Source organism: Misgurnus anguillicaudatus, chromosome 18 (genome assembly GCF_027580225.2).
Source record: "Misgurnus anguillicaudatus chromosome 18, ASM2758022v2, whole genome shotgun sequence".
NCBI lineage: Eukaryota > Metazoa > Chordata > Actinopteri > Cypriniformes > Cobitidae > Misgurnus > Misgurnus anguillicaudatus.
In genome coordinates this window covers 16507482-16526995 of record NC_073354.2, presented here as the reverse complement: position 1 = coordinate 16526995, position 19514 = coordinate 16507482, and the positions used below count along the sequence as shown (strand labels likewise).

General features: G+C 37.7%; 1 protein-coding gene across 3 annotated transcripts in view; it reads right to left on the bottom strand.

The window, feature by feature from the left end:
- Window positions 1-19514, bottom strand: part of brf1b (BRF1 general transcription factor IIIB subunit b) — an 88931-nt gene that overhangs the window by 4168 nt on the left and 65249 nt on the right. For all 3 annotated transcript variants that reach the window (XM_055185667.2, XM_055185668.2, XM_073855950.1), the window contains one exon: window positions 2398-2452. In XM_055185667.2, coding sequence (XP_055041642.2) covers window positions 2398-2452 — 55 coding nt within the window. The remainder of the gene's footprint in view (window positions 1-2397; window positions 2453-19514) is intronic.

Genomic DNA, 19514 nt, shown 5'->3' with positions numbered 1-19514 from the left:
CACTGCATGAAACTGTGCCCTTTGTTCTTGCTTTGTGGGAAATAAGGGAGTGCTGCTAATGGCTCTTTGTTAAAAATGACTCTCCTCCACATTTCTCCCAGAAATGCATAATACATTATATAACCCTTATTAATTTCAGAATGTCCCAGCAGCCAATAATAAAAGCCGCTTGACAGCGACCTGTACGAGACAGCAGATCAGTTGCATAGAGACAAGAAAACCTGATCCTACATTTTTCTGAGGTTTTTATTTTAAAAGCTACAGTACTTTGGTGCGCTATTGCTATACCTTAGACCCTGAAAGCACAGCACCAATCCATTAAATTATGCAGCATGTATTGATTTAGAGATTAAATGTATATGCCGTATTAACTCTGTATTGGGTAATATGCTGCTCTAATATTTTCCACCATGACATTTACCTATAAATTATTTGATTATCATGAAAGATTTAAAGCTGAAGGTTAAGTAGGGTTAGATTCATGATGCTTGAACCGAGTGAATGTATTTTGACCTGTACTAGATATGTATTCCTGAAATATTGTGCATTAGGTCAATGAGAAAATAGACTGCAAGCAGTTCTACTGATGCGTAATCACATTAGCTCTTGGGTTATGAAACGAGGTGCATACAAGAACACTGTTGATTAATCTTTGTAATTGCATTTCAAGATAAGATCATACAACATTTTGAGCCAATGCCATATTTTTAAAGATGGACATGGAGAGCAACAAATACGGCTTTATATTTACAGTATGAGTATGTTTAAGCCTTCTCAGTCAAGACATATTTAATATCTGAATGCAAGGTAACACTGCAATAAGGTTTGTTGGTTTACTATAAAAAAGTAAGGTACCTAAGTTGCCTTAAAATTTTGAGTTCATTCAACTAAAGACACACCTATTTAAATAAAAAAGTCTCTTTCTCTCTCAACAGGTATCATTTCGGAATTGTGAAAACTTGTAACTTTGTATAAGAACTTCTTGTATTATTGGCTCCCTATGATAAATCGCTTGATTGTTTCCTTATCTTTTTAAGTCGCTTTGGATAAAAGCGTCTGCAAATGTAAATGAACTTAATAATATTAGTTGTAACATTTTTAAGTTAACTAGTATTTTCAAGTTGAACCTACCTAATATTTAAGGCAACCGGCTCACTAGATTTTTTTTAAAGATATTTTTAACATTAGTTAAGGAACTAACAGTGAGCAGTGTATTTTTTAGCATGTATTAATCTTTGTTAATCTTAGTTAATACACTGTAAAAAATGCCTGTAGAAATTACAGTATTACTGGGTATTACTGGCAACTAGCTGCCAGTAACTTACTGTAGATTTTACATTTCTGTTATTTAGTGGCGACATTTTGTTCAAAGTTAAATAAACATGAAACATTTTTTGACTTTATCTTCTACAGTAAGTTACTGGCAACCAGCTGCAAAATTACAGCAAATTTTTTAGAGTGTACTGTACAGTGTTTATAATTATTTACGTTAGTTTGCTGTGAATTGACCTATTTTAACCCCTTAAGCACAAGAGCTATTTTGGGGATTTCTGCCCGGATTTGGCTTTCCTTAAATTTTAAAGCTTCCCATACACAGATGAAGACGTGTACATACAAAAGTTTGGTATCATTTTACAGGAAACCCTTTGAAATTACATAAAACACTGGTGAAATTTGTATATGTGGTTTGAAATGGGATTCCTGGGAATGGGATTCCTGGGAATAAGAGCTTTCATTTGATATAAGACTTGCTATAAAATATAAGGTAGTGTAAATAAGTGTAAATAACTTTCTTACAGAAAAAAATATATGTCAAATTGATACATATCTGCAGAAAAGCAGGTGTAGTGATATTACGTACTGCCCGAAAATAGTCCCCTTGGTTACTTTAAATAGTAGGGGACTATTTCAGAAGCTGTGTAGTATCATTGCACCTGCTGCAGCCATGGTACGGCAGTAAAGTCCTTGATTATTACGCCAGAATGAGAATATAGTTCCTAGCCTAAAAAATCTAAACTTTTAATTATCTGTCTGTCTTAGTACACAATGTAACTACAGTTATACAGTTTTAAATAGGAAAATATCAAAACTCTGTGGTTATTTTTTAGCGTGATGCTAATGGTCTAATCAGATTCAATGAATTATGCTAAGCTATGCTAAAAATGGTACCGTCAGACCCGGAGATCAGCTGAATGGATTCCAAAATGGTGAAAAATTAAATGTTTAACTCTAGGGGAGCTGGAAAATGAGCATATTTTCAAAAAAAGTGGAGTGTCCCTTTAATAAATGCTGTGTGTTTGGGGCAAAACTGTTTAGTGAGACAATAGAAAACAATGCAATAGAAAATCCACCATTCTATCATTAACAATTATAACGAAGTGTGCAAATTTAACCTACCGGTTTAGCTTCTGTCCTCTTCTTCTTGGGAACAGATGAAATCAAGGGGCGGAGCCTAAAAAAAGCAAGGTGGTAAAGAGATAAAAAATGTAATGAATATTTTATAATTAAGTCATTTTTTTTCACACCAACTTATACAGAAGCTTTAAGAGCTCACAACCAGCCTAATTTGTCTTCTAAAAATAGCAAAATGTGAACAATACATCATGTCTCCTTTCTCAATCCCACTCGACTGCAGATTACTAAAACATATCTAAAGCACTAGATTCACACTAAGACCTGTGCTGCTGGGGCTAAAGAAGCCCTGTGGCATTGATGAAATGCTTAGCTTACATTTCCTGACGAACGGATTTAAACATCAAACACCGGCACTATTTAGGGCTAATATTAAAGAGACTGGCATAAAACATTAATTAGTTTTATGGGGGAAGGGGAGAGAGAAAGCAAGGATCGTCTTGTGTGCGAGACTGTTAGTTGATGGGATAAATGTTTAGAGCTGGCTTCAAAAGATTTAGGGTGAACCCTGCTCAGACCTGTTATTAGGCTCTGTTTCGTGTGATCTGTTCCTAACACAGTGTTAAAAATGTATATTCCTGTAAAGTGAAAGACCTTGCATTTGAAATCTGATCACAAGCGGTTAACGAGACACAGACATCGCACCACCAAGTGTAAACAAAGTCACGCCCACTGACCACTTACTGTATGACTGTACTCTCCAGAGTAAACTTAATATGATATAAACAGCATCTTACAGTAAAGACTGCAGATAATTATTGGAAAGCTTTACCAAAACATGCATGCCTGATCTAAATTGCGTAGCAAATTTGTCAAAACATGACATGCAGCTGTTGTGGTGTAACAAAATGGGGTGTCTTAATTTATGGTATACTGACAAACGTATTGCTCTACTTTGCATATGGTAATGCAGATTGACAAGCATCCAAACGTTGCCTAGATATACAAACCAACCCAAAGGAAATGTACAAGCACACATAAATAAAACACAAGCTAAAGTGCAGAAAAGCTAAGCAGCAAAATGTGGCACCCTGGTGAGATCTCTCCAGGGCTTTGATGAGATGCTTTTTTGGCCGATAAGGGAACATGCTACTAATTAATCTGCTTATGGAACAGAGAGAGAGAGAGAGAGAGAGAGAGAGAGAAAAGCTTGACGTGTCTTGGGGCTTCCTTTGTCGTAATTCATTAGGAGTGGCGGCCTACATTGAGCGACTGAGCTTTTGTCTCTTCTAGACAGATCTGTTCAATGCACCAGTGTCCTGGCTCCGATACACACCCTCAACATCACTCTAGTATCAAGATTTTCCAACACTTTACTGGAAAACGCAATCACCCCCGAGCGGCCTCGCAGAGTGAATAGTATCAGGAGAAGGTGCAGATCCTATAACCCGAGTGTGACTAATACACTTACAAATTCTTTAGCCGTGGAGGTGGAATGGCCTCCAGCTGAATCTATAACACATGGTGTGTACTGGAAACCTCTGCTTGCGGGGATTGAAAAATTTAGATAGTCTTACAATACTGGATGCATGAACTGAAGTGAGTGGGGACGCTGCTACAGAAGAACTGGACAGAAAGTTGAAGTGATTGTTTTCTCTTCTTCAGAGGCAGTTGAGGGGGGAGCAATAGGAGACCATTGAGATTTAATAGGACGTTGACATATATTAAAAGTGTCTGTTAATAAATCACACTTAAATTACTGTTACTTTACTTGTTTTAAAGGTAAGGGACAGCAGGGGCGAAAGTAATATGGGACGAAAGTAACAAAACTATCCCAAACTATGACAGCATCTTTAGCACACAAACCCTTGACAGCGCTGACAAATATTGCGTTATTTACTCACCATTATCTGTGTGTAGATCTAGAAAGGTGTTTTCAACCATGATAAGTAAATTCCTAGTGGTCATTTTTTTCTTATAACACGTTATGCTTTATCTTACACTTGGCGCAATGCAGCGCAATGCGCGACGAAAGTGTCATTTGCTATTTTCCACCCTGCGCAATTATAATTTTTATGTTTAGCGCCACGTTGTTTAAATAGCAAATGCATTTGCGCCCCCTTTTGCGCACATGGGCGTTCTGGTCTGAAAAGGAGGTGTGTTCAGGCGCATTGTTGGCGCGTTGCTATTTTGAGGCAACTAAAATAGACTACGCCATTGACCAACAAAAACCTGGTCTGAAGTCTAAAGTCAATGGCGCAATATTTTTTTTTTGTTATTTAAAGAGCGCATTAGTAATATGCGACTAAACGGGACGACAACGCGAGTTTGCACATACATGAATGCGCAGCAGCACAAAAACGCTTTTAAATATGAAAGATTAAAGGATTGAATGTAAAATATTATTATTGAGTCTCTTGGACATAAATAAGGACTAATTATGAGACGTTAGAAGGCGCAAAGAGCTGCTTCACCTGTAGCCTGGTAAGTAAATAAATGCTTTTTTAAATGCTACCTCACGGATTTATTGTATATGATGACTCTGTACCTGTGGATATGGTAAGATGAGAAACATTTTTAAGTAATGCTTAAAAAATCTCGTGACACTGTCCAAGTGCTGCAAGGAGAGCCGTTTGTAAATTCTTTATCTCCTGTTTGTTACAAATAAAGTATTTTAGAGTACAAAACTTTTCTTACATACAATACAGCTGACTATACAGTAAGTAAATAAATGACTTAGCAATTAATATTTTTACCTTTTTTGGTGATGGTTGGTTACGTTTCAATAGCAACATACAGGACTAGGTTTCCGTTTAACGATTTCTGAGCTACTTAATGAACATTCGTTGTTCTTTTACGTGTGTTTCCCAAAGATGGGAAAGCTGGGTTTTAAGTGCTACTTACGAGTCGCTATCCGTTTGTCAAGTGCTGAAATGTCACCATATTGACTCGAATTTGTAGCAGAAGCTTGTTTAGGCTTATGATCTTCAGCTGATATGCACTAATATTTGTAATAATATTTGTCATTATTGTTCAATGACTTTTAAAATGTTTTAATAATTTGTGCATAATGAAATATTCTTTTCTGTATTTAGTTAGGGCTCGTCCCACTCCGAAATGCCTTCTGCATTTTATATTATAGTTTACATTATTATTTGTTTTTATTATCTATGTTTATTTATTATTATGGATTATTGCATTGTACGGTAAATATTTATTTGGTTTCTTTAATCAGCTGCCATTTCCCTTCAACACTTTTTTTTACTGTATGAATAATAGCAGCAATTGGTAGAAACCATTTATCAATTAGTACTCCAGAGCACTCGTAGATCTACAATGATTTTCACGTGCTACTTAAGTTATGAAGCTTTTGAGAAATGGCCCGTAATTTTAAAATGATTTGTACGATCATTTTTACGATCTACTTAGCCTCACGATGCTTTTGGGAAACCCGGCCCTGATCAGTCAGTGTGGTATGTTTAAATATGGTGGCTCATTTATAAACGTTGAATTGTGTTGAATCTACGTTATTGACAACATATTACACCTGTTTTTAATAAAGTATAAGACATTTTATGCATGCTCTTGTAAAAATGAAATAAATAAATAAATAATACTCACGCTTCTAAATTAGCTTAGGGCAAATTGTTAAAAAGGATGCAGAAGACAGCACGGCAGCACACTAGGGTTTGGAACGGAGCCTTTATCTCTCAGTTTGATGCAAATGGCTAGACACTGTCACTTTAACACAGACACACTTACACTGGCTCCCGTGCACTGTAAATACTGACACCATCCTCTATAAATCACTGATGCAATTTATGACAGACCGTCTGCTCTTCTCTAAACCCATTACAATCAGTCTGCTGGACACACAGGCGGCACTGAAGCCCTTTAACTGGCCAGAATTAACAGCAGAATCTCCAGTGTGAGATGGGCAAAACGCTGTAAACACATCCAATTATTCTTCAAGAGCGCTTTCATGCATTTAATAGCGGGCATCTGTGGCCAGAAAAGATTTCTGTCATCAGAAAAGGAAAATGAGAGACACAGGTAAAGCCAGCGAGAGAACAGGACAGTTTAGATTGAAGTGCATCTCGGGGACAAGCTCTAAATGTGACTGTTGAACTCTGTTTTATCCGTCTCTGTTTCCACTGCACTGCCCTTTATGCCTGGTAGGGACTGACCACATCACAACACAATCCCCTATAAAGCCGCTAGGCACCACATTCACATACACAGAGGACTGAGAGTGACACCAAGTTAAACGGCCACTGACATGTGACCTGTCCTGGACCACTGTATATGTGCATAGATAAGAGATGCCATGATGTACTGTATATGTGACCCAGTCTGTAAAATCCAGGATAAGGTCTTGATCTAATTATGAGATTCGGAGCATCAAGGCTTGATTTCTATCAGTGACACGACTCTCAAACAATAGTAAAGATATCAAGGTTATATTTTCATGGAACGTTCTTTACATTATAATGACGTAAATTCTAAAAAAAATGTCCTGACATGAAAACCTACTGAAAATTAACACAACAGTAAATTTTATAGAGTAAAGATGAAGAAATATTTAAAATGCTGCACTTTGTTTCCAGGTCAGTAGTCAGTAAGCAAGTTGAGCATGTTACTAAGAGTCAGATTTTCTTGTTTCCATTGAAGCACACAAGCTGGAACATTCTCAAAATATAATCATACTGGGGAACATGGATCATCAGGTTTTGCACAAACCTGTGTAGATCATGGAGGCTCAGGTTCATGCTGTCACTATAATAAAAGTGGAACATAATAAGAAAGTTTCCGCTTTCTGTCTATTTTTTTATAACATATATTTAAAAAATTATATAAATATAATTGTATAATATTAATAAAATAAGATGAAAAATATAAAAGCACTTTGTCTGAAGTGTAGTGTCAGAGTCTAGGATGTTTTCAATATTATGTGTTTTTGTGTATACTATTAAAAATGAAGGGGAAGTCAGATGATCAGTATGATGTCAGCATATGAAAGTGTGTATGAAGTCATGCAACTATAGTAGTGCATGGGTGCTGATGCAAACAGTCTATGAACTAAGTGTGAATAACTGTAAGGTGTGATGCATTAACATTAGCTGATGCATTTTTTGTCAAACTAAAGCCAGAAACATCATATTTAAGTCTGATTCATTCATTTATTCTTTTATTTTGTCTAAGGCAGGACTTTGACCCAGAATTTTTTCCCAATTGGTTCATTCCGAACAGAAACAGTATTTTAACGTTTACGGTTTTCGGTTCAACCCTAAAGTTGATGTTCCTGAACCGGTTAGAACAAAAAAATAAAGTTCCCGAACCGGTTAATAACGTTCCATGTCAGCTGTGGGACATATAAATAAGTAGGCTGATCATTAGGACATTAAACTTAAATTATTAGTCTACATAATTTTCCTTAGTCTCTATCTTGTCATCAGACATTAAAAAGTGCTACATTATGTAAGCGGCATAACTGTAATTCTCACATGCCTACATTTGTTGAGTGCACATAAACATGCGCACACACACAGACGGAGGACAAATTGCAAACGGATGCAGCATAAACAGTCACTCCACATAAAGTGAAAATTACGTTGTTTTTCATTGCTTTATTCGCCAAAACTACAGTATGAGACACAGTAGCACAACTCTCTCTCAAGTTTATATATCAAGAGTTCTGATCTTTGAAGGGCATAGGGATAATCACGTTTGATTGGAGTCGGACCAGCCACATTCAACTGCATGTGTGTCTGTGCCTAAAGAAAATTGATCACTTTAGCGCCTTTTTGAGGATAAATTGTTTAAAATCACTTAAGTGTTAACGTTTGCAAGCCTTTGAAACACGTGCAAATCATCAACTTTCACCCTATTTAAATTTGGGTATTAATCCGCGAATCGCATGCGAGCTGAACCGTGGGTTGTGATATGTACGGAATGGATCACGGATCAACTGCGATCCGTTACACCACTAATTAGTAAAAAACAAACATCTTGAGATACTTGGTAGCCTACAATATTTACCTCTTATGATTGAGCATTAGAGACTTTGGCTTGAGTAGGCTACCTGCTGGTGGCAAGCCGAGTCAAAGACTTTGCTACATGGCTGCAGAAGGCGCAATGATATTACGCAGCAGCTGAAAATAATCCTCTTAGTAACTTTCAATGGCAGGGGACTATTTTCAGGCAGTGTGTAATATCACTACACCTCCTGCAGCCATGTTACAGCAGCAAAGTCTTTGATTATTACACCAGAATGAGAATATAGTTCCTAGCCATATCTGCCTAGAAAATCACAACTTTTAATGTTCCGTCATTCTTTGTACACAATGTAACTACAGAAGAGTCAAGTTTTAAATAGGAAAAATATCAAAACTCTTTGGTTCTTTTTAGGCGTGATGCTAATGGTCTAATCAGATTTAATGGATTATGCTAAGCTATGCTAAAAGTGCTAGCACAAGTCCCAGAGATCAGATGAATGGATGCCAAAACGGCAAGAATAAAATGTTTAACTCTAGAAAAGCTGGAAAATGAGCATATTTACACATAATTTTAAACCAGCTATTGACCTAAAACAAATTGCTGCATCAAACTGGTAAGTCATTTCCACTTACTATTTTAAATATTGACTAAACAAAGCAATATAAAGCAACTTCAACTTGTTTTAATAAGTTATAGCTACGCATCACCAGTCATTATTTAAAATAGTATGTTGAAAAGACTTACACAGCCAAATGTTTATAGTGTAAGGGGTGAATCAGTGTCATACATTTAAAAAAAATACAAATTTCATTTATTGATGCTGAGTATTGCAGTCCATTAGCAAAGCAGAAAAAATAAAATGCTGTATATTCAGTCCATACTCAAAACACTCAAGCCTACACAACACTTCATATATGCAGTAAGGTTCTTGGCACATTCACATGCTGAAAAATTAGGTAGCATCTGTGCACTGCTTCCCCCTCAGAGGACTTTCACAGGTGTCTGACACCAGGCGAAAGTGTGAAGTCAAAACCAGTGCGTCTGTACAAAACAACTGTGACATCTTTACTGATAATAAATTACAATAACCAGATGGGTAACCTGCATTATTCAATAGAATGCTACATTCGGGGTGTCCCATTTGTGACCTCCCAAAGGGAGGTAAAAATGGGGCAATCCACAGGTCAGATGGGGTGCCCGCAGGGCTGAGTGGGCAAAGCTGGTGAGGGCGCCCATGGCCGCTATGCCGAGCTCCGCATTACCACCCCCCAGCCCCATGCTCACGCCCGGGGCCAGATGGTGAATGAGCTAGCTAATGGAGCGAATCCATGCAAGACAAATTTGCCCACTTAACAATCAATCCCAACGCTCCTCTGTCATCAATAATTTCTCAGGATCTCTCAGGACTCTTTCAAAGGCAGACTGAATTACTGATGCAGGCATCATCTTTCAGGACTGTGACTGATAAGACTGAAGATTTAAATAAACATGCGACCAAACAAATGCACATACAATCGTTCAACATGTAGTGTGAAACATGCGTTCAAGAAAACGACAATGAATCCCCTCTCCATTGTTGAATTTATTGGATTGTTACTTTATATAGTATCAATTTAAATCAACATCATATTCAACAAATAAAACTCGTGAACTCGTCTGAGACAACGTAATGAGAAAACGCACTCTAAGGTATTAAAAACAATATGTTTATTATGTACGAATATATTATAAATATATATTAATATTGCAATACTTAGTCATATCGCTGTTGGGAGTGTTTTAACAAAAGTAATAAGCCAAAGAAAGTTGTGCCAAAGAAATCACTTAAACTGAAATCACTGTAACACATGGCAGCTTATGGTTTTCGTCTTAAACTTTTGATGAAAGCTTTGAAACTTTAGGTCTAAATTTATACAGTTGTTTCCTCATACGCCAACTGTGCATTAAACATGTGTATTTCTAGCCACAAAGTATGCATGACTATTTGAGTACCAAAACAAACAGCCTATTCACATATGGTCTATCTATAACATATTAAAAGCTGCAGGACGGAAATCAAACACTTCCACCATTACTGATGTGTTCATATGAGCTTTGTAGCTAGGCAACAAATTTAAACGGCTCTCAGTAGGATCTCGTTTAAAACCAAAATGAAAAAAAACTGGCCCAATCTCAAATATTTCAGTGGGAGCGCTCTTGCTCTGCCGGGCCCATATGCCAGTCTGTCAATAATGCATGTCGATGAAACTTGACAGGGGGGAAGTAATATTTCTGTTGAGCCAATATCACACAGCAGCTGGCTTTGTGTAAATAAATCTAAGGGGGGAGAGGGGCTTCTGGTGCCACTACGCAGCTGTAATCCGTTTTTCAGCTGGATGTATGAGAGTTTAAGTTGTAGGGGTGATCAGAGACAGGTTAAAATCTGTAAGGATTCCATCAAATTTTCATCTTGGATTAGACTGCATAATTCAGAATTAATAAAACGAAATATACATTTGTGCCGCATCAATCCATACTCATTTTAAATGTTAAAGGAACAGTATGTAGGATTGTGGCCAAAATTGGTATTGCAATCACAAAACTTGTGGCTAAAACTGGTACTGCAATCACACAGCTAGTGGCCAATACACAAAATGACAACATAAACATCAGTTGAGGGCTGCAACTCCACTTTTTAAATGACAATATCCTGGTCATACCACTATTGTCAGTGATATAAGTATTTGAAATGAAAATTATTTCTTAATGTCTAGTGACATATTAGGGCCATTTTATGATTAATTGATATACATTTCTTACATACTGTTCCTTTAAGCCTTTACATATTTGATAAATCGCTTCAGTCAAAATACAAGAAATGTTAAAGTGTAAAAAGATATCAACAAGATGTTTGTCACATAGACTGCCTTGCTGGACCGTAGGCAGTGCCTGAAAATAGTCCCCTGCTATTGAAAGAAACCAAGGGGACTATTTTCAGGCGCTGCATAATATCATTGCACCTGCTGCAGCCATGGTACACTGTTAGACTTTTTATTGTATATATGCGGTAACTACCCCATTACAGTACCATAACTGTACATGTTTTTTACAGTATGATGCCCTTACCGCAGTTCCATTTTACAGTATAATACCCTTACTGTAACCTAGTTTTAAAATATAAATTGCCTTGAAGGGGAATCGACCACGGGTCACCTGTGTCATAGGTCCATGACACTACCACAGAGTCACTTGAAAAAAGTTACTCGCTAAACTCCCCGAGTAGCCTCCAGCAAAATTCACGTAAAAAAAAAAAAGATTACACCCTCCTCCTCTAGTTCATGCCACAAGCTTTTCAATACTGTTAGCCAATACGAAAAGCAAAGCAGCTTGTTTTCATTCAAATTCAGCAAGAAACACTCAGAGGAGCAAAATCTTGGCGCCACTAGTGTTTTGAAGTCTTGAGGTCAGAGTTCAAATCTGACAGTATTCAAGCATTTATCCATAATCCATTTCTTGTTTCTATCTACAATTCTCAATAAATTATTTACACTGATAAAAAAACATCACGTCACATTTTGAAATTTGCTTCACTGCTAAAAGCATAATAAATAAAATGTATTTAATTTCATAGAGATATTTTATTTTTCCATTTTATATGCTTTAACTTCAGTAGCACTACTGCTGTTGTTTTACAGCAGTCTACCGCAAATTCAAAAAATACAGTAAATCACTGTAAATTAAATGTTAATACCCATAATGCAATGCATATTACAGTAATGAACTGGAAAAGAAAATTATGGTATTTTACTGGGCATTTTGTGGTAAGTAACTGTAGAAATTACAGTTAAGTCTAACAGTGTACGGCAGCAAAGCCCTCGATTATTACGCCAGAATAAGAGTATAGTTTCTAGCCATATCTGCCTAGAAAATCATCGCTCTTAGTACAGGATGTAACTACAGAAGAGTCAAGTTTTAAATAGGAAAAATATTAAAACTCTTTGGTTATTTTTGAGAACGGTCTTGATTACAAAACGGTAAAAATCAAATGTTTCACTCTAGAGGAGCTGAAAAATATCTTGTATAAAACAGTAATGAAACTGAAGAAGAAAAAAACAAAACTTGTGGGCAATCTCTTACAGAGCATTCACATCCTGAAGGACAAAGCCATTATGCATTCAGCTCCTCCTTACAGATCTGGCATGATGGAGGAGATACGGAGGGAAGGCATGAAATCTGACCCCGAAGGAGGGAACCATTAAGGTCCCAGTGGTTTCCACACCTTCTGGTGACAAGGCATCTTATCACACTTCCTGCAGGCTACTGAGAAAGGCCTCCAGGGGCCAGAAGGGGGGACACAGCTTGGACAGACAAAGGTGTGTAAGTAAGACATGATTATCCTTCTTTCTGTCCCTACAGCAGTACAGTTCAACAGAGAAAAGGATGAATCTGTCCCTGACTTCACTATTGTTACTGTTCTGAGTTCATTACTCTGCACACTCAAGCCCTTTTCAGACAGAGATTACGGAAAATACACGAAAAAAGATTTGCACGGGATCGTTTGATTTTTGGGTCATTTACAATGCCAATGATTTTCCGGAATCTGTGCAAGCATTCACACAAATAACGTAAAGTTCCCGATCTGCGTTTAAATTCCTATGTCAAAGAGCACGGCATGCCCCTTACGGCATTGTTTCTGCCTCTTCCGTAAATGTTACGGCAATGTTACTAGGTCCTCTTTACAGGAGCGATCCCAGAACATTACAGGACGCGTTTGTGTTCACAAACAAGCCTCTCTGCCAATTTTACGAAAAGTTTCATGGACCAAAGTGCTGTGTGAAAGTGGTTTCAGTTTCACTCCGACTTTAGATGGATTTACGGTGGCTTATAAGAAATGAGTGTCAAAGCTTAGGAACAAACACAAAGCAGCAGAAAAGTCTTTTACAATGATAGTATGACTTTAAAAAAAGATGCATACCCAAATACGATCCTGTAGCTCAGTGGTACAGCATTGCTTTAGCAGCGTAAAAGGGTCATGGGTTTGATCCCACATACTGATAAAAATGTATACATTGTAATTAGCTTCGGATGAAAGTGTCTGTAAATCTTCTGTTAAAAAACTGTTAAAAAAATGTTTTTTAAGAATAAAATGTAATAGTGTAGTAGCCTTCCTGTGACTATAAACTTTTTTCTTTGTTTTTTTGAGCGGTGGTTTGTGTGCAAAACAGTAAGAAATGTTGTCTGTTGTTATTATGTCTGTTTATGGTCAAAACAGTAGCCCGTGTTGGATAACTGTGCTGTTAGACACTGAATGAGAGAACACATCTGATACTTCTATTCTAGCGTAATGCTACAATATGTTTTTTATCTTGCAAGCTTTTGCATTTGTTGTTATGCATTGCAAACTTATGAAATTTCTTGTTGCAAACTGTGCTTAAATATGTCACCAGTGTAAAGTTATTTAGCTGGCTGGCTTACAGTAGATATATTACTTGTTATAGTCTTTTAAGCATTAGTCAGAATCGCGCTCCTATGGGGTCATAATTACATTTCAAACTGTACCAATGTTTTGATCTGTCTACTCATATTAAAAAACATAGATCTTGTTTAATATCACTGCTTTATAATTTCCAGTTATTACTGCAGATTAAAACCCAATACATTTGTTTTTGTAAGAAAAGCATCATATTTAAAGTTAAAATTATTAAAAAACTCTTTCTGACACATGTGATATGTTTCTCCAATTATTTTTGTGGTGGGACGGCTGAAAACATTAGAAAAGGAAGTAGAACTTAGAGATCCCTGATATATCTGCAAATAATCAGTATCGGTCAATAAAAGCAATTTTTCACATTATCAGCTATCGGTTATCAGTTTAAAAAAACGTTAGTCATGGCCTATATATCCTGTCAATCAAAAGAGAACAGGAAAATGCCATGAATTTGAGTTCTGTGTATAGAAAATGTAAAAAAAAAACATAACTAGTTTAATGTTTAGTATTAATGGTCATTATATTAATGAGTAACATTCAGAAAATTTAAGTTATTATAACCACCAAACTATCGGTATCAGCATATATCAGTCTGAATAATCGGCTAACGGTATCAGTGATTTTTTTTATATCATTGGATGATTCACACATCTGAAACAGACTGGATTCGACTTGTGATCCCCACAAAGGTAAAAAGTTCTGTTTATTTTTCATCCGGACTTCTTTCACAAAATACTACATATGATGCTAGAACATCTGTATCTCAAAACGGCTTTACAGGGGGTATGGCTTAGCTAAATGAGAAAATGAGCCCTATTGTCTCTCCAGGCAGGGAAAAGTGTCAACTCTTCTTTTTCAAATTTCTCGGCATTCTCTTTCTTGAATGTGTTGTATTCAAATTGCCACAACTTATCCAAATCTTATCAGATTTCCATGTGTTACACATCGTACTTTTCACTTTCAGAATCTGTGAATATCTTAAAATGCCCCAAATCTGACTTGTGTCCCTACTTTCCGTGACTGGTCACAAATGTGCAATACACAAAAAAAATCCCTAAAACTCAACATAACTGTCTCAACAATACACAGAAATAAGGCCAAAAAATGGATTTAAGGTGTCACTGGGATGGTACCCTTTCAAAAAGTACACCTTTGCACCTAAAGAGTTTATATTAGTACCTCAGAGGTGTGTATATATGGTATAATAGGGTCTTTTTAAAGGGTACTGCCCCAATGACCATTTTTCTTAACCATTTCTTCTGCCAGTGTACCATAATTCCTAGTCACCATCCATTGAAATCCTGAAGCCATTTCTTAATCATTGCCTAAGACCAAAACAAAACAGTGTGTGGGAGTGAGAACGCCCTGAACCGATCACACACACCAAGAATCTGACATAATGCTGAGCCTCCATGGAGCAAGTAGCAATTTTCTTCTCATCAAAGAGACTGCTGCTTAGTAACAGCTTTCGCCAAAACGGTGGTGCTTCGCGAGTGCTGAGAAGAGTGCACTGGAGGATCTATCGCCGGCAATCACAGTAACATCTGCACATGCATACCTGCTCCACGCTACGAGGAGACATACATTTTCATGATCAGTACTTGGGGCAATCAGGCATGATGAGTGGGAGAAGATTCCTGCTGAGACAGCTCGAGAAGAGTGATGTGACTGAGTCAACCTGCCTCCGTGACTTTAGAGCAGATGGTACAGAAGGGCTTGTGAAGCTTTTGAGATGACCATCTCAGTATCACTTGCAAAACTTTGGTCATGTAGCATCTGCTGAGGTGAGGAAAAGGTGTAGAGGTGGGTTGGCCTATTGCTTAAGGGTCTGAGCCGTATTGTAATTGCAGCAAGTACAGTTCGAGGGAGTGGGAGACCTGTCAACTGGGAGTTCCTGAGAGACCACGTTATAATTGTGGCCTTGAGCAAGGCGTAGCCCACAGGTCATGACAAGGAGGCTGTCCTTGAATGTACTACACACAGCATGTCTGCTCTGAATGAAAAGCTGGCAAGCTCTCGAGCAACAGTAAACCAATGAGGAGAACTTAATTTGAACAACTGTACACACTGTAGAAGTGGTAACATGTGCTTTAAATAGTCTAACCTGAATGCTTAACTCAATCAACAGTTTCTATTATAAGCTAAAGTATTACCAACCAGTAATGCGCGGGTCAATGTATAAAAAAAAATATATATATATTGTATCAATGCAGCTTCAAAGGGCTTTAAACGATCCCAAACGAGGGTCTTATATAGCGAAACAATTGTCATTTTTAGCAAAAAAAATAAAAAATATGTACTTTTAAAGTACAACTTCTCGTTTACACTAGCCGTGTGATGCGCCAGCACGACCTCAAGTAATGCGTCATGACATGGAAAGGTCAAGCATGACGTATGCAAAACTACCGGCCCAGTGTTTACAAGTTTGGAGAGGAGGACCGACGTTGTTATATGTGGAATGATATTAATTATTATACAACAGTTCTTTCTGGTTCTCGAATCTGATTGGCTAAGACCTGTGCGATATTGTGCTGATATCGGCACTGTAACCTCTTCACCTTTCGTATCATTCCGCCACCTAGTGAATGGAGGTCCTAAGCAGGCTCATCTCTGAATGGAAAAACACAGACGCCCTGTTTTGAATCACTCTCCGTTTGTCTCATTAGTTTACTAGCTCATAAATCAGTCTGTGAATCCCCAATCAGAAGTTATTCCGTCAAAGATCAGCGCTCTTGGATGTTACGTTACAGTTAATGGGAGAAATGTCTTGTCACATCGTGTGGATTATTAACACTTGGAAAGAGGAATATAAACACTCGTTTTTTTTCTGGAGCTATATTTCTTATCAGAACGCGAAAACACCGTGGAACTGCAGGTAAGCCCCGCAGCTTTTAAATGTGGACATTGATCATTTACTTTATCGTGACCTGACTATTAAAACATGTTATGAGATATCGCCACTGATATATTTATAAGCAGCATGCAAAAACATCTCTCTGACACTTATAAAACACCGTTTTATATAGTACTGACCAGAACAAAGTTTAATAATAATAATCGAGTGCTCGTATCGCGTTAAGAATAAATGAGAAAGCAATAGTAACGTTATACAAGTAGTTTTATTAACTTTTACCTCGCGCCAAAACAATAACAACACAAAAGACACTAAATATGAATAAGAAAACAAGTAATAGTTTGATCATGACACCAAATACTGCTGATTTGATCACATTTTGACGATCATAAACAAACAAGGCCAACATGAGAGCCAGGGTATCTCTATCAGAGATGTAGCCCAGAGAGGGCGGTGGTCAGCGGGGCGAGTGAACACTGATGTCCGCTCATGCTTTGGTTCTCATTCGTACCGAATCTCACTAAGCAAACGTTCAAACAGGCGCTATCTTTACTAATCGACTGCAGATTTAAATATAATACATATACATTCTCGACTGAACTAATCTTAAAACTACACTTTGTGACCAAGAAACGGTAATATACAGTAACGGCTTTTCCGTCCATTGAGTTGTTATGAGCTTCAAAGCAGCCGAAAGTTTTACCTGTCATTCTGGCCGCCCTCAAATCCGTGGCGGAAGAAGTAGTTCTCAAACAAAGAGGCTTTTAAAATAACTCCGTTGTTGTTTTCTAGTTTTCGTTTTTCAAACGTGTGCCGTCGAACTGTTGTATAAAAGCAATATCGCTCTCGGAGTCGTGTGATATAGCTCTATATCATCACGGCTGTGATTGCCTCCGGCACTCGGCCTGCGGCCTCGTGCCTCTTGCCTAATCACAGCCGTGATGATATAGAGCTATATCACACTCCTACTCGAGCGATATTGCTTAAATATCCTTAGGTCAGTTTATTGTTTAAAATGGTCCGAAATTGTGCGTTTCACATATTTAACCCGTGACCTTTCCACTTCATGACGCATTATGCTATTGAAAGTTACTGACGGGACTATTTTCGGGCACTATGTAATATCATTGTGCCTCCTGCAGCCATGGTACGGCAGCAAAGTCCTTGATTATTACACCAGAATGAGAGTATAGTTCCCATATCTGCCTAGAAAATCTCAACTTTTAATTTTCTGTCGGTCTTAGTACACGATGTAACTACAGAAGAGTCAAATTTTAAATAGGAAAAATATTGAAACTCTTTGGTTATTTTTTTGCGCAATGCTAATGGAATAATCAGATTCAATGGATTATGCTAAGCTATGCTAAAAGTTGTACAGCCAGACCCGAAGATCGGCTGAATAGATTCCAAAACGGTAAAAATCAAATATTTAACTCTAGGGGAGCTGGAAAATGAGAATATTTTCAAAAAAAGTGAAGAGTCCCTTTAAAGGACTACTGTTAATATCACCACAGACCCCCAAGGGGTCCCATGTACACCCATGCCATAAAATAATCATTTTTGGTTTTCAATAGAACCTTTCAGTCAAAAAAACAACAACATTTCTTTATTATTTTTATAGTCTGTAGAAACTACAAAGAACATTTTCTTTATGAAACCATACAGCTGACAAAGAACCTTTAGGAACCTTTATTTTTAAGACTGTACACTTATTATTTTCATCATCATTTAAGGCACTTTAAATCTGTGTTTTTATTGATCTAACTGGATAATTAAAACAATCCAAATGCTTTGCCACAGAACATTATTCCCATCAGCAGGATGTGGCTCCTGCACTCCCTCCACTAGACATCCTCTGGACCCCGAAATCTCAACCCACTGATAAATGACTAAATGAACAATGGAGCCCTCCATGCTGAGAGACCCAACCTAAAACCCTTTTCACTTTGAGGTCGGTAACCAGGCACAAGATTCTTGCCATTGAAGACTAAGAGGTCCTGCCTGGCGTGTTATCTTACTTACTTCCACAAGAGATTTTCTGCTGCAAAAGTCCTTAGAGACTAACTTCACCGCATTCAGACTGCTCATGTAACCACACTGATCCTGGGTCAGTGTGACCGAGCAAGAAACAAACCAAATGACTCATACCACTGCTCTTGTTGCTAGGAGGTAGTGAAGGGTTTTTGGCGACAAGGAGCTCAATTGAAACAACCGAGTGACACACTCCACAATTGATTACCTTGGTTTCCTGCCATCTAACACAAGTCACTAGGCCCTAACATTGTGGACTTTGAGGGCCCACTGTAAAAATGAGTGAAAACCAAATGTTAGGGTGGAAACAATGACATTTAGTGTGGGAAAGCGGTCATGGTCAAATAGAGAGAGGAAGGCCAGAATGGGGGTCTGTGAAACACATTAGGGCACCCAGCTTACTGGCTATTTCTGTAAGCATCTGGTGAAATAAATGAGAGGTGCTTTGTGAACTCTACTCATGGTTGGCCTGGTAAAAAGAACCATACAGGAAGAATTAACTCATGACCGCTGACCTAAGGCTAACATTTACAAATCAATATTCACTTATGTTGTCATAAAACAGGAAAACCAGACCAGATACGGGGAGAGTTGAAATATGTATTCTTCTGCCTTGCCTGCCAGGGCTGACGTTACATACCAAACTGTGAATCTGATTTTAAAGCAGTAGCTTTTACTGTAAACCAAAGATCAGAAGTGGGATCAGGTAGCAGACTGGAGCTGAGAGGCAAAACGTTCTGTCAGGCTGCCACTTTCTCTGAGGTATATGAAGAAGAGATCTATGGACAGGTCATCCTCCCACATTTAGATCAG